Genomic DNA, 14,784 nt, shown 5'->3' on the forward strand with positions numbered 1-14,784 from the left:
TCATCCTGACCCAGGGACTGAACTCGCATCTCCTGCAGCTCCTGCACTGGGGGTGGTTTCTTTACAGCTGAGCCATTGGGGTAGCCCAATGAGGTGTAAGCGGCAGCTGATATCACAACCTTTAAGTTTTGGAGAGATAATGAGGGCACATGAGGCCCTGGCATGGAGTGGGGTGACAGAAATGATCTGGCAGGGGAATGATCCCCGGGCGAGGCATCAGGTTCCTGGGTGTGAATCTCAGCTCTGCTGTTCATGAGCTATGTGACCTTGAGGAAGTCTTGTGACTTCTTGGGGCTTCAGCCTCTTCTTCCTCACCAAAGGCACTGGTCCATTACTATGCTCTAGAAGGCACTTTCAGGAAAGGGGGATTTATGCTTAGAATAGTCAGGATCTTAGCTCATTACGAGTGTAACGATTCCCTTACTAAGCAGCCACTAGTACACATCTCTTTTCAATTCTGTATTCAGTGATGTCAAGTTGATAAGCTGCAATTGACCTTGGCGGGAGTATCTACATCATGAAATTGGCAAATGCTTTAAATCCTCACCCGATGGCCCCAGAACCGGTCCTTAAACACTTACCAGCACACCACTGTCTTTACCCATAAGCTGGGGAGCCTCCTTAGCCTTTCTCCCTAAGCACCTGCTGGAATGAGGGGCTCCCGTAATGAATGGGTCAGAGAGGTCCTCAGAAGAAAGCCCCCTCGAGCTCACAGGATCAGGCACATCCATCGCCCCCGGGTCTTCCCAGGCACGTGGGTGAGGCCCATCTCACTGGAAAGAACTGGAAAGGGGAGGATTCTGGACTTCGGTTTTTAAGGTTTAATATCTTTAGGAAGGCGAATTGCGTTTTGGACTAAGAACTTTGGGTCTTAAGTGATAGAATGAGGATCTGAACTCAGGCTAGATTTGTACCCACTAAGCTTCAATACCTCTTAGCTATGGTGTAGCAGAGAGGTTCAAAGCACAGTGTTCAAATCCTGGCTGTGCCAAAATTCACAGCCACGAGACCTGCCAGGTCACTACCTTCTTTAGTAAGATGGGTAAAGCTGACCCTGTGCATACCACTGACTCTTCCTGTCGAAATGCCCACCAGGTGAAACCAGAGGGGAGGCGGGGCTCTCCCTAAACTTCCAATGGATGGCATCCCAGGTCTGCCCAAGGTGACCCTGTCCATTTCCCCTCTGCTCCACCACGTTCCTTTTATTCCAGGAACCTGGGCCACATACCACTTCCTTAACCCATCTGTCCCTTTATTTTTTACTATAGATTAATTTTTTTTTTTTACTTGGAGGATAATTGCTTTACACTGTTGTGTTGGTTTCTGCCGTATGGCATGAATCAGCCGGAAGCACACACATGTCTCCTCCCCGTCAAACCTCCCTCCCACCCCCAGCCCCAGCCCACGCCTCTAGGTTGTCACCAGGCGGTAGGTTGAGCTCTTCCACTGGCTATCTATTTTATATATGATAATGGATGTTTCAGCACTACTCTCTCAATTTGTGGCACTGTCCCCTTCCCCCGCTGTGTCCACAGTTCTCTACGTGTGTGCGTGCTCAGCTGTGTCCGACTCTTTGCATATATGCCTACATTTTTGCTCCCCTCCTTCCCACTGAGTGAAATCCTTCTGGGAACCCCACTGCTGAATGCTGATGTCCACTGGTACTTCCACTGGTACTATCGCTGCTTCCTGGGCTGACTCTGATTTCCTCACTTCTGGAAGGCCCAACCGGATCCCCCTGGTTGGAGTTCAGGCAAACTTCTCAGTCCTCCCAGGACACACACATGGCTCGATCACAACAAGCCCTGTCCCTCAGGGAGACCATCGCCCTGTAGAAGGCAAGGCTGGGTCTGGGCTCTCTCGGGGCTCTCGGCCTTTCCTAGCTAGAGAGCGTCCAGATAATCGTCTGAGGATCGTGGGAGACAGCTGAGCCCGGCACTGGGTGAGGGAACAGACGCCCGGCACTCACTTGTCCAGGTCGCTTTGCTGCCGCTCGTAGTATCTCATGACCCGGAGGAGCTGGACATCCTGGCTCAGAAAGCAGGGGGGAATGAGGCCGTGGATCCCAAGCTGCAGCCTCTCTTCAAGTGTAAAGGCCATGCCCTGGGGAGAACAGGAAAGGAACGCACGCACGTAAGTGGGTGTGCAGGAAACCCGGGTCCATCCCCAGATCGGCCCCAGGCACTGAGACTCAGCAGTGAGGTCCCGGGCGCAGAGCCCACCGCTGCCTTTTAAGTAGCCAGGCCATCCTGCGTCAGTCATTTTGGCTCTCCTGGAGTCTAGCTTCCTCTTAGAAAAACATGGAAAATATGTATATTGCCAGGGTTTTTCAGTTTATACTTCTTTTTAAAAATGTATTTTATTTTTAGAACAGTTTTCTTTTTTAACATTTATTTATTTTTTGTTGTTCATTTGGCTGCACTGGATCTTAGTTGCAACGTGTGGGATTCGGTTTCTTGACCAGGGATTGAACCTGCATCGGGAGCAGAGAGTCTTTGCCACTGGCTCTGCAGGGAAGTCCCCAGAACAGGTTTAGATTTATAGAAAAATTGACAAGACAGTACTGAGTTCCCTTATATCTCCTCATCCAATTTGCCCTATTAGTAATATCTTCCATCCCTTTGATATATTTGTTAGAATTCATGAATCAATAATGACACATTATTATTAAATAAAGTCCCTGGTTTATTCAGATTTCCTAGTTTTTTTTTTTTTTTTTCCACCTGTTTCTTTTTTCATTGTTTTTTTAGGATCCCATCCAGGATCCCACATTCCATGTAGTCATCAGGTCTTCTAAGGCTCCCCTTGGCTCTGACAGTTTCTCAGACCCTCCTTGGTTTTGATGACCTTGGGGTGTCTTGAGGAGGACTGGTCGGGTATTTTGCACACTCTCCCTCCACTGGAATTTGTATCTTGCTTCTCTCATGGCAGAACTGGGCTAATGGGTTTTGAGGAGGAAGACCACGGAGCGCCATTCTTATCGCTTCAGATCACGGCACATACGAGCAACACAACTTATCATTGCTGCTGTTGACCAAGACCACGCGGCTGAAGGAGTGCTTGCCAGGTCCCTCCACTGTGAAGTTATGCCTTTCTTGGACTTCCTCTCCATAGGAGATTCGTCTCTTCTCCCTCACTTATTTATTTATTTAGCCATTTATTTATATTAGAATGAACTCATGGCTATTTGTTTTATGCTCTGGGTTGTAATTCAATACGGTCTTATTTTTTTCGCTCAAACTGTTCCAGCCATTGAAAACTTTTAGCTGGCCCTATATCCCTCGAGGAGCTTCCCAGGCGGCTCTAGTGGTAAAGAACCCACCTGCCAATGCGGGAGACGAAAGAGACAGGAGTTCAGTCTCTGGGTCGGGAAGATCCCCTGGAGGAAGGCATGGCAACCCACTCCAGTATTCTTGCCTGGAGAATCCCACGGACAGAGGAGCCTGGTGAGCTACAGTCCATGGGGTCGCAAAGAGTCAGACACAACTGAAGCGACTGCGTGTGCATGGTAAGACTGTATTTAGCTTTTCAAGAAACTGCCAAACTGTTTTCTAAAGTGGCTGTAAAACTTTGCACTCCCACCAGCAATGAATGAGTTTCTGTTGTTCCACCTCCTGTCCAGCAATTGGTATTGTCAGTTTTAGAAATTTTAGTCTTTGTAATGGATATATGTGTGTGTCTGTTAGTTGCTCAGTTGTGTCCGACTCTTTGAGACCCCATAGGATGTAGCCCACCATATGCAGTGGTATGTTATTATTGCTTGAATTTGTAACTCCTTATTAACATAGGATGTTGAACATTTTTTTTCATATGCTCACTTCTCACCTGTACATCTCCTTAGAGAGGTATTGTTCAAAAATTCTTGCCTTTGTTTACTCTTTTTTTTCTTATTGTTTAGTTTTAATAGTTCTTAGATCTGCAGTTTTAATGCAATCCCTATCAAAATTTGAATGGCCTCTTTTGCAGGAATAGGAAAGTCAATTTTCAAATTCATACAGAATAGCAAGGCATCCTGAGCAACCAAAACCATTTTTAAAAAGAATACTTCAAAACTTAATATAAAACTACAGTAATCAAAACAGTGTGTTACTGGCATAAGTACATACAGATCAATAGAAAAGAATCAAGAAATCAGAAATAAATCCATACATCTATGAAAATTGGTTTTGACAATGATGCCAATTCCATTTGATGGAGAGAGAATAGTGTCTTCAAGAATGGATGCTGGGACAACTGGATTGCCATGTGCAGAAGAATTCAAGGGGATTCCTACTTCACACCAAAACAAAAATTAATTCAAGTGGATCAACAGTCTAAACACAAGAACTAAAATCATAAAGTTCTTACAGAAAACACAGGGGTAAATCTTAGTGACCTTGGGTTTGACTATGGATTCTTAGATATGCACCAAAGCAATGGCAATAAAGACAAAATTAGATAAACTGACTCCATCTAAAAACTTTTGTGCATAAAGGAAAACTGCCAAGGAAGGGAAAAGACAGCCTACAAAATGAGAGAAAATATTTGGAAATCACAGGTCTAATAAGGGCTTAATATTCAGAATCTATCATTTCTACAACACACAACAAAAAGAAAAGCAACCCAAGTAAAAAATGGGCAAATGACTTAGAAATTTCTCCAAGGAAGATATACAAATGGCCAATAGCACAAGAAAAAATACACAGCATCATTAATCATGGCTGTTTAGTTGCTAAATCTTGTCCGACTCTTTTGCAACCCCACAGACTGCAGCCTGCCAGGCTCCTCTGTCCATGGGATTTCCCAGGCAGGAATAGTACAGTGGGTTGCCATTTCCTTCTCTAGGGGCTCTTCCCCACCCGGGGAAGGAACCCACGTTTCCTGCATTGGCAAGTGGATCCTTTACCACTGACCCACCTGGAAAGCCTATCATTAGTCATTGTGTGTATATGTTAGTCACTCAGTCGTGGCCGACTCTTTGTGACCCCATGGACTGCAGCCCGCCAGCCTCTTCTGTCCAAGAGATTTTCCAGGCAAGGATACTGGAATGGCTTGCCCTGCCCTCCTCCAGGGGATTCTCTTGACTCAGGTATCGAACCTGGTCTCCTGCATTGCAGGCGGATGCTTTACTGTCTGAGCTAATAGGGAAGCCCATTAGCCATCAGGGAAAATAAAATCAAAACTACACTGAGATAACCATTTCACACCCACTAGGGTGGCTGTAATGAAAAAAATAAAATAACAAGTGTTGGTGAAGATGTGGAGAAACTGAAACTCTTATACATTACTGGTAGGAATGTAAAGTGTTGCAGCCTCTATAGGAAAATGATTTTGAATTTCTTCAAAAAGCTAAGCACAGAATTACCATATGACTCCCAAAATTCCATTCCAGAAACTGAAAGCAAGGACTTAAACAGATGTTCACATGTTCACTGCAGTATTATTCACCACAGCCAAAAGGTGGAATCAACCAAAGTGTCCACCAACACATGAATGGATAAACAAAATGTGTATACGTACAATGAAAATTATTCAAACATAAAAAGGAATGAAGTTCTGATACATGCTACTTCATTGGATGAACCTTGAAAACATTATGCTAAATGAAATAAGCCAGATACAAGAGGACAAATATTATATGATTCCACTTACAGGAAATATCTGGAATAGACAAATTCATCACAACAGAAAGTAGATTAGAGATTACTAAAGGCTGGGTGGTGGGGAAGCCATGGTGAGTTATTACTTAATGGTAACAGAGTTTCTCCTTAGGGCAATGAAAAAGTTTTGGGAATGGATGGTAATGATGGTTGCACAACATTATGAATGTACTTAGTGCCACTTAACTGTACACTTGAAAATGGTTTACCCAAACTTTGTTTTATATATATACTTGACCACACCTTAAAAAGTTAAAACCAGATTATCTCCAAAAATCACTGAGCTGTATCCTTAAAATGAGTGAATTGTATGGTATGTGAATTGTAACTCAATAAAGCTGTTTTAAAAGAATTCTTTGCATATTTTGGATACAAGTTCTGCATCAGACGTGTGTTTTGGAAATATTTCTTCCAGTCTGTGGCCTGTCTTTTCATTGTCTGACCAGTGTCTTTCACAGAATGGCCCTTTCTGGTTTGGGCACGAGCAGGGAGACATGGGGGATAAGTAAGACGTCATGGAATCTGCTCCCTGGCCCAGTTAAACCCTCTGGAGATGGTGTCTGCTGGCAGAAGTTGCAGGAACTGTTCTCATAAGGGATATTGGGGGACATGAGCACTCCAACTGCCCTGCCTTTATCCTGAAGTGATGAAGAGCAACACCCTGTGAAAAAAAAGACACCTCTTCCATGTAGGACTCCGGGTGGCTCTGCTGAATGAGGGCTGCCCTAGAACTGCCTAGAAATCAGTGTAGGCTTCCTCAACCTTCTCACCCTGGCAGTGGCCGAAGCGGTGAGCCCCAGAGTGGCTCCATGGGCGGCAGACATTAACAAGAAAGGGACCAGAATCCCCAAGGTGGGGGGATTGTGTAGGGGACTGAGAACAGTCCTTAATTAACTAATTCAGTAATTAATACTGCTCTGATGACCCCCACTGTAGTCAAGGCTGATGATACCTGGGGCAACGCAGGTTAAGCCCTCTCTTCATAATGGGCCTCAGGTAATGAAGGTTCCCTGTAGAAGCGAAGGCTGTAGGTGATAAGTAAAAACTAACTGACACTTATGGCTGTCTAGCGTCCCCAGATTTCCTTGCACAGGAGGAGGTTGAATGGGTAGGAAGCACCAAGTCTTCTCATTCTTCCACCAGCTGGAAAATACCTCATCTACAATGAACATAGTGCTTCTTCTTGTTTAGCCATGAAGTTGTGTCCGACTCTTTTGTGACCCCACGGACTGTAGCCCGCCAGGCTCCTCTGTCCATGGGATTTCCCAGGCAAGAATACTGGAGTGGGTTGCCGTTTCCTTCTCCAGGGGGTTTCCTGACTCAGGGGTCGAACACAGGTCTCCTGCATTGGCAGGCAGGTTCTTTACCACCGAGCCTTTACAGGGGATTTAACAATGACAGGGTGATTCAAGTCCATATACTGATCATCCCACCTAGCTGATGCTATCATCAGTCCTAAGACAAGGACCAATAAATACCCAACCTCACTCCATCCTTAACAATCACCTTGTAAGGAGGTTTTTGTACCCTCTACTGTACAGAGGACACAATTGAGCGCAAGGCGTTAGTTGATGCTCCTGAAGTTGCACAGCTATTGACCCATATTTTATCGTTTCTTAAACCAGGATGCATCTTACAACCATTCGGTGTGATAACTTTTTTCCTGATGATTTCTTTGACTAGAGGTAAGTGACACAACCAAGAGTTGATCACAGGCTGCATTTTTTTTTTTAAATCTTGGGGTGTAGTTACTTTGCAATGCTGTGTTAGCTTCTGCTGCACGATGAGGGGCATCGGCTATATGCATACATATATCTCCTCCCTCCTGGGCGGCTCTCCTGCCCCCGCACCATCCCACCCCTCTAGGTCACCACGGAACACCAAGCTGAGCTCCCTGAGCTGCACAGCAGCCCCCCACCAGCCATCTGTCTCACACATGGCAATGCACACACATCGGTTCCAGTCTCCCAGCTCGTCCCCCTCCTCGTGTCCACACGTCTGTTTCTTCCTTCCGCATCTCTATTCAGGAGCGGCTGCAGCTTTGCCACTTATATAGTGTTCACCCTGCCAGGACCTTGGTGAGATGGACCTCAGAAAATGTGAGCTGGGATGGTGCGGGTGAAGGAAGGGTGGGAAAAAAAAGAGAAACAGAGGGGAAAAGTAAATAAAAGTTAGATTCCTTGGCTATTCCCAATTCCTCTTCCTTTTTGTTTTGTAACTTGGGAATCTCTGAAACTACGAGTTCTGGGCTGTGGTTATGTTTTTATAAAGGAGCAATGATGATTCAGCTTATAAAAATCCTGAGGAATCGTTCCTCCTCTCAGAAGAACTGCTGGAACTGTATGAAAAACCTATCTTAGGAGAGGCTCAGCTCTGAAAATATGACTCATGGCACTTTTCAAAGCACTCTGGGCACATAAAATTCCTACTGTTTTCTTCATCAAAGCCCAAAGTCACCAGTTCACAAATTCCCTGTGCTGGCCATCACCTCTGCAAGCTTGGTATGACACCGAGGTCCCTGATTCTTTTTCAGGAAACATCTTGTACTTTCACTAAACACTATTAGGCAGGTGAGTTTTTACTGGTTTAGTAAAGACTGGAATTGTCTTTCCTTGGACCCAGGATCCTAGGCAGGCCAGGACATTTAATTATGACATCATCTTTGTTAATGACCACTTGGCTTTTAATAACAGCTCAAGTCTCTCTACAGGCTATTTCTCTTGGCTTACTGCCACCAACTTCTTTGGTATTTCAGGAAAAAGTATGACTGTTTAGCAGCTGGTAATTTCAGGGATTTAAAAAAAAAAAAACAAAACTTCTATAAGCTTCTTTTCACCCTGAAAGTAATGTTAAGGCAACCTCAGATTTACAAGTTTGCAGAGAAGAAATGCAGGTACTTTAGCTTTACTGTGTACTTTTAGCTTCCAAAATGGGACAGGCACAAAATGACTCATTAGGGTGTAAGGAAGAAGTATTAGAGCTCTACAAGAGAAAGCACTCAGGCTCTTGGCCTGGATAATTTCCATAAGGGATACCAGGAGTCCTAAGGTAGGAGTAAGGTTTGTACAACATGGAGAAGTTGATAGTGGTGGGGGTGAGGGCTAGGGGGTAATCCTTAATCCTTACTGCACTGAGAATTTATGGCTTCTGTGTGCCTAGCCAAGTAAAGTATTGGCTCATATTATCCAGTTTTTGTTGTTGTTGTTAAAGATTATTTTATTTGATTTTTTTGGCTGCACTGGGTCTTCACTGCTGCATGCAGGCTTTCTCTGGTTGCGCTGAGCAGGCTTTCTCTGGTTGCGCTGAGCAGGCTTTCTCTGGTTGCGCTGAGCAGCCTTTCTCTGCTTGCACTGAGCAGCCTTTCTCTGGCTGCACTGAGCAGGACTTTCTCTGGCTGTGCTGAGCAGGACTTCCTCTGCTTGCGCTGAGCAGCCTTTCTCTGCTTGCTCTGAGCAGCCTTTCTCTGGTTGGGGTCCTGGGGCTTCTCACTGTTGTGGCTTCTCTTGTGGCTCCAGGTCCACAGGCTTCAGGAGTCGCAGCACGTGGGCTTGGCTTTTGGGCTTAGTTGCTTGTGGCATGTGGGATCTTCCTGGACCAGGGATTTAACTGGTGTCCCTTGCATCGCAAGGCAGACTCTTAACCACTGGACCACCAGGGAAGTTTTATCATCAAGTTTTAACACAGTCTTCAAAATAGGACAAGTGGGTTTTGAAAAATGTCTGATTCTCTTAGCAGAAAGCGATCTTGGGGTGTTTAGCTACGACACTCCAGTAGTAATCTACCAGTTGTGACTTTTTTGAAATATCTGAATTGCTACAGAGCCATTTCTCTGACTACTTCCCCCAACCAGGTGCCCCTCCCAACCTGCTCTGGCTTCTCCCAGGGAACCTTTGGCACCTCCCCAAGATCAACAAACAATGGGTTAACATTTGGCAGAGTGGGTGGCTTCAACATCCTGCTCTAGCAGGAAAGGTCTGGGACTGTTTTTATTGGTCAGTGCCTACGCTGAGACAGGGTTAAGCTTTCAACCATCACCCCTGACCTTACCTATCTGATCATCTTCCCTGAATGAGCATCTCTGGCCCAGCTGCTGAATTCCACTTGTAGGCTCAACCCAGGACAAAACTATTGGCATCAGAGACTGGCACCGGAGATAAGACATTTAAATAGATTCCAGCATCAAATACTCTGGAGAAGGGAATGGCAACCCACTCCAGTAATTTTGCCTGGAAAATCCCATGGACAGAGGAGCCTGGTGGGCTCCATCGTCACAGGAGTTGGACATGACTTAGCAGCTGAGCACACACACCATCAAGTGGCTTGAAGGCAGTGAGCCTGTCAGGCCGGGCCCCGCCCCAGCCTCCTGCTGTCCTGAGACCCAGGCTTCCCAGTGCCCAGCTCCTCAAAAACTAAGCTTTCCCGACAGGAGGGCTCCCTGCCCCTCTTGGCAATCTGCCTATTTCCTCCGGCTCCAGAGTCCTGCTGTGCACTTGACACTCTCGTTTCATTCGTTGTTCAAGCATTTATGAGCTCCTACTTTGTGCCAAGGTGCACCCCGTTAGGCAGCCCGAAAAGAAATGAGCTTCTGGGTCGACCAGCAAAGACACGTGGATTAACGTGTACAGGCGATCCAGAGCCTCTGCCTCGCACAGGACACTTCTCCAACCTAAGAAATGGGATGTGGCCATGTCACGTGCGGTGGCATTCACTGAAATACCGGTGTGAAATGCTCAGCATGGGTACTGGCACACAGGAAGTGCTCAGGGAACACCACATATTCTCCTTATTACCACTGTTATCTGTTCATGGGGCAGGGTGACACAGGAGAGTTCAGGAGCGATGCTGGAGACGAGCCCTGGAGGGTGGTTGGGAGCTCGTCCAGCAGAGAGAGGCTGAAGGGACGTCACCACATCCAGCATAACCGCGCCTCCAATGGCTCAGGCCAGGCTCCTGCCTCTGCAGCTCCCTGCGCTCCCCACGCCAAACTGCCCCCCCGCCCCCAGCAGACGCGCTCACTCTGCCTGTCACACTCTGGTCCACATCAGGACCCCTGCCCAGTGTGCTCTGAAGCATTCCTCTCCCATCTTCCAATCCCCAGTCGAGGCCACCTCCTCCAGGAGGTCTTCCCTGATACCCTACCTCATTCAGCTCTCCCCTCTCTCTTAGAGTCGGTGCCATACATTTTAGCACATGAAGGGCATTTCCTGCTTGGTTTCTCGAGCATCAGTTAATTAACAAATGCAGGGTAGTGCGAACTAGACACTTGGAAGCAGCTAATACAGGCTGAAGCACAAAAATATCATCGCCAATAACAATAACAAGAGCACCCACGGGGTTAGGTCGGGCACTGAGATAGGCACTTTGTACAAGCCAGGCTGCAGCAATACGTGAACCGTGAACTCCCTGATGTTCAAGCTGGTTTCAGAAAAGGCAGAGGAACCAGAGATCAAATTGCCAACATCCGCTGGATCATGGAAAAAGCAAGAGAGTTCCAGAAATACATCTATTTCTGCTTTATTGACTATGCCAAAGCCTTTGACTGTGTGGATCACAATAAACTGTGGAAAATTCTGAAAGAGATGGGAATACCAGACCATCTAACCTGCCTCTTGAGGAATCTGTATGCAGATCAGGAAGCAACAGTTAGAACTGGACATGGAACAACAGACTGGTTCCAAATAGGAAAAGGAGTACGTCAAGGCTGTATATTGTCACCCTGCTTATTTAACTTCTATGCAGAGCACATCATGAGAAACGCTGGACTGGAAGAAACACAAGCTGGAATCAAGATTGCCAGGAGAAATATCAATTACCTCAGATATGCAGATGACACCACCCTTATGGCAGAAAGTGAAGAGGAGCTAAAAAGCCTCTTGATGAAAGTGAAAGTGGAGAGTGAAAAAGTTGGCTTAAAGCTCAACATTCAGAAAACGAAGATCATGGCATCTGGTCCCATCACTTCATGGGAAATAGATGGGGAAACAGTGGAAACAGTGTCAGACTTTATTTTAGGGGGCTCCAAAATCACTGCAGATGGTGACTGCAGCCATGAAATTAAAAGATGCTTACTCCTTGAAGAAAAGTTATGACCAACCTAGATAGCATATTCAAAAGCAGAGACATTACTTTACCGACTAAGGTCTGTCTAGTCAAGGCTATGGTTTTTCCTGTGGTCATGTATGGATCTGAGAGTTGGACTGTGAAGAAGGCTGAGCGCCGAAGAATTGATGCTTTTGAACTGTGGTGTTGGAGAAGACTCTTGAGAGTCCCTTGGACTGCAAGGAGATCCAACCCAGTCCATTCTGAAGGAGATCAGCCCTGGGATTTCTTTGGAAGGAATGATGCTAAAGCTGAAGCTCCAGTACTTTGGACACCTCATGCGAAGAATCGACTCATTGGAAAAGACTCTGATGCTGGGAGAGATTGGGGGCAGGAGGAGAAGGGGACGACCCAGGATGAGATGGTTGGATGGCATCACAGACTCGATGGACGTGAGTCTGAGTGAACTCCAGGAGATGGTGATGGACAGGAAGGCCTGGCGTGCTGCGATTCATGGGGTCACAAAAAGTTGGACACAACTGAGTGACTGAACTGAACTGAACTGATCGTCTCATTTAATCCCCACCACAACCCTGAGTTAACAATCCTATGATGTTATCCCCATTTTATGGACTAGAAAACTGAGTCTAGAAAGGTAGTTAGGCAAGGTCACACAGCAGGTGGATGGAAGAACCAGGAGTGGAACCCAGATCCATGTGCTTCCAAAGTTTACACTCTGCTCTGAACTGCTCCTGCGAGTGGCCAGGTTAAACAGTTTGTTGACTGCGTTGAGCTTCCCTGGTGGCTCAGACGGTAAAGTGGGAGACCTGGGTTCAGTCCCTGGGTTGGGAAGATTCCCTGGAGAAGGGAATGGCTAGCCACTTCAAGTATTCTTGCCTGGAAAATTCTACAGAGAGAAGAGACTGGTGGGCTACAGTCCGTGGGGTCGCAAAGAGGTGGACACGACTGTGCGACCAACACTTTTGACTGAGTTGACTTTGATTTGATTGGAGATGGAATTATTCTGCTTCTCCAAATACAGCCAGTTACCTTAGTGGTTCAGCTGCTGCTCCTCTGTGTTAGCACCGGGCCCATCAGCCTATGAGAAAAGCGGGTGTGCTTGTGCCTCTGGGATTATGTGCTTGGCCCATGACATACACGTAGCCAGTTTCCTTGGAGCAGTGTCGCTGCTGGAAGGAAGGATTAGCAGACACACGTGTAACAGCAAAGGTTTCTGTCCCACCACCATTACGTCATGCTTTGGGCTGAAGGCTTATGCTGTGGCCCGCTTCCTCCACCAATCAGCTGCAACAGCAGAGAGGAGCCACGGCGGGGACAGTCAGCTGCGAAACTGTACAATTAAAGCTGATTAGCTGTTAGGGGACTGGAAGGCATTTCCCCCTGCTCTTGCCTAATTTTTTATGACTCTGCTTGGGTGAGGGTGACGTGGATTCCCACTGGCGATAGGAAGAGAGATTACTGTGGCTGCTGCTCTCTGACTGAACCCCAGGTTTAGGAAGGCCCCTGGGCATTCCTTTGAGATGGATATTTGGGGGGCTTCAGAAGCACAAGCATCGGGAAGTCTTAGCAGACACAGACCTGAGAATGGCCTTCCTCCCAGACATGCTTCTGCGAACAGGGGCAAAATCACAGATCCAGAAACACATTATAAATGCCCAAAAGGAGAGTGGAAGATACATTGCTCCTGAGTGCTGAGAACGAACCCTAAACAAGTTTTGGGCTCGAAGACTGGGCTTTGGTGCCGCAGGCTGCAAGGGTACAGAGGCTGCCTGGCTACAAGGTGCACACAGGGGCACGTCTTGTTCTGCGGGACCTACAGTTCCGTCTCCCTTCCGTGGGACGACCAGGACAGAGAGGTGCTGCCCTCACACAGCCCATGGTGGCGGGGGGACCGAAAGACCAAAGCGCTAAGGCCCTCTACTCTCCAGCTGTGTGATTCTGGGGGCAGTGACCTCATCTCTCTGAGTTTGCTGACACAACTGAACAGTTGTGCCGATTGAGTAAGAACACTGATGTTGGGATCTCTGTAAATTCAAAGGTGTGGCAGGATCTAGGAGTTTTGTCCTACCTGAACAAGGGAACAGAGGGGGATAGCGGGAAGGCTTATGAATCACTCTGTTGGCAAAATTCCCTGTGGCGTTTGAATGCTTCATGGCCCTCTCTTCCCACGAGGCTATTATTTAAAATTTAAATACTATTGCTCTTGGCACCCCGTTGGCCCTCTAACTCAGCTAACCCTCAACAGAGGATGGGCACAGGAAGGTGAAGGGCAGGGGAGCCGCTGAGGGCCAGGGAGCACCGCTTCCTTCCTCCAGCAGCACAGTGGCTCCTTGACCTGCCCAACCTGGGATGACTGGGTCATAATGTGAACTACGACCTGGGGAGTAAAACACACACTGAATAGCCATTGTATCAGTACACGCATGCCTGGTGCACGCCGACACTTGGGTGGGGATGCCAGAGCCAGACGTGAGAGCAAGCAAGGACAAGCTCAACTTACAGGGCAGCTGTCCAGCAGATGAGTGTTAACCCGTTCCACCCTGGGGTTAACTGAATCCTCCTCCTCCTCCTCCCGGGCCTTGAGCTCAGCTCTGCACCCCATCAGGTGGAGCAGGAGGAGATCATTTCGTCCTGGAGACAGATGACTGATGTGCACACAGGTGATCAGGGTACTCCGTCTCCTCTGTGGTGACAGAGGAAGACAGGAATTGTAGGTCCACAGTCACTTTGGACTGACTTTATAACAACTGTTTATAGTGATGGCTTCCTTAGGTTGTACGAAGTGATTGCATTTCCTTTGTTATATTTGACAATCACAAAACCCCAAAAGAATATCCTGATGACAGTGGTTCCCGAATTTTGCTACCTAGCAGAACCACTAATGCACGCATGCTAAGTCACTTCAGTTGTGCCTGACTCTTTGTGACCCTATGGACTGTAGCCCTCCAGGCTCCTCTGTCCATAGGATTCTCCAGGCAAGAAGACTGGAGTGGCTTGCCATGCCCTCCTCTGGGGGATCTTCCTGACCCAGGGATTGAACCTGCATCTCTTATGCCTTCTACATTGGCACGCAGGTTCTTTACAA

General features: G+C 47.1%; 1 protein-coding gene across 1 annotated transcript in view; it reads right to left on the reverse strand.

Annotated features, from left to right (window-relative positions):
* The window catches only part of ME3 (malic enzyme 3), a 227,137-nt gene that overhangs the window by 117,725 nt on the left and 94,628 nt on the right, over positions 1-14,784 (reverse strand). The window contains exon 2 of the mRNA XM_068977703.1: positions 1,970-2,103. Coding sequence (XP_068833804.1) covers positions 1,970-2,103 — 134 coding nt within the window. The remainder of the gene's footprint in view (positions 1-1,969; positions 2,104-14,784) is intronic.

The sequence above is a fragment of the Capricornis sumatraensis genome, chromosome 8 (assembly GCF_032405125.1).
Source record: "Capricornis sumatraensis isolate serow.1 chromosome 8, serow.2, whole genome shotgun sequence".
In the NCBI taxonomy this organism is placed as follows: Eukaryota; Metazoa; Chordata; class Mammalia; order Artiodactyla; family Bovidae; genus Capricornis; species Capricornis sumatraensis.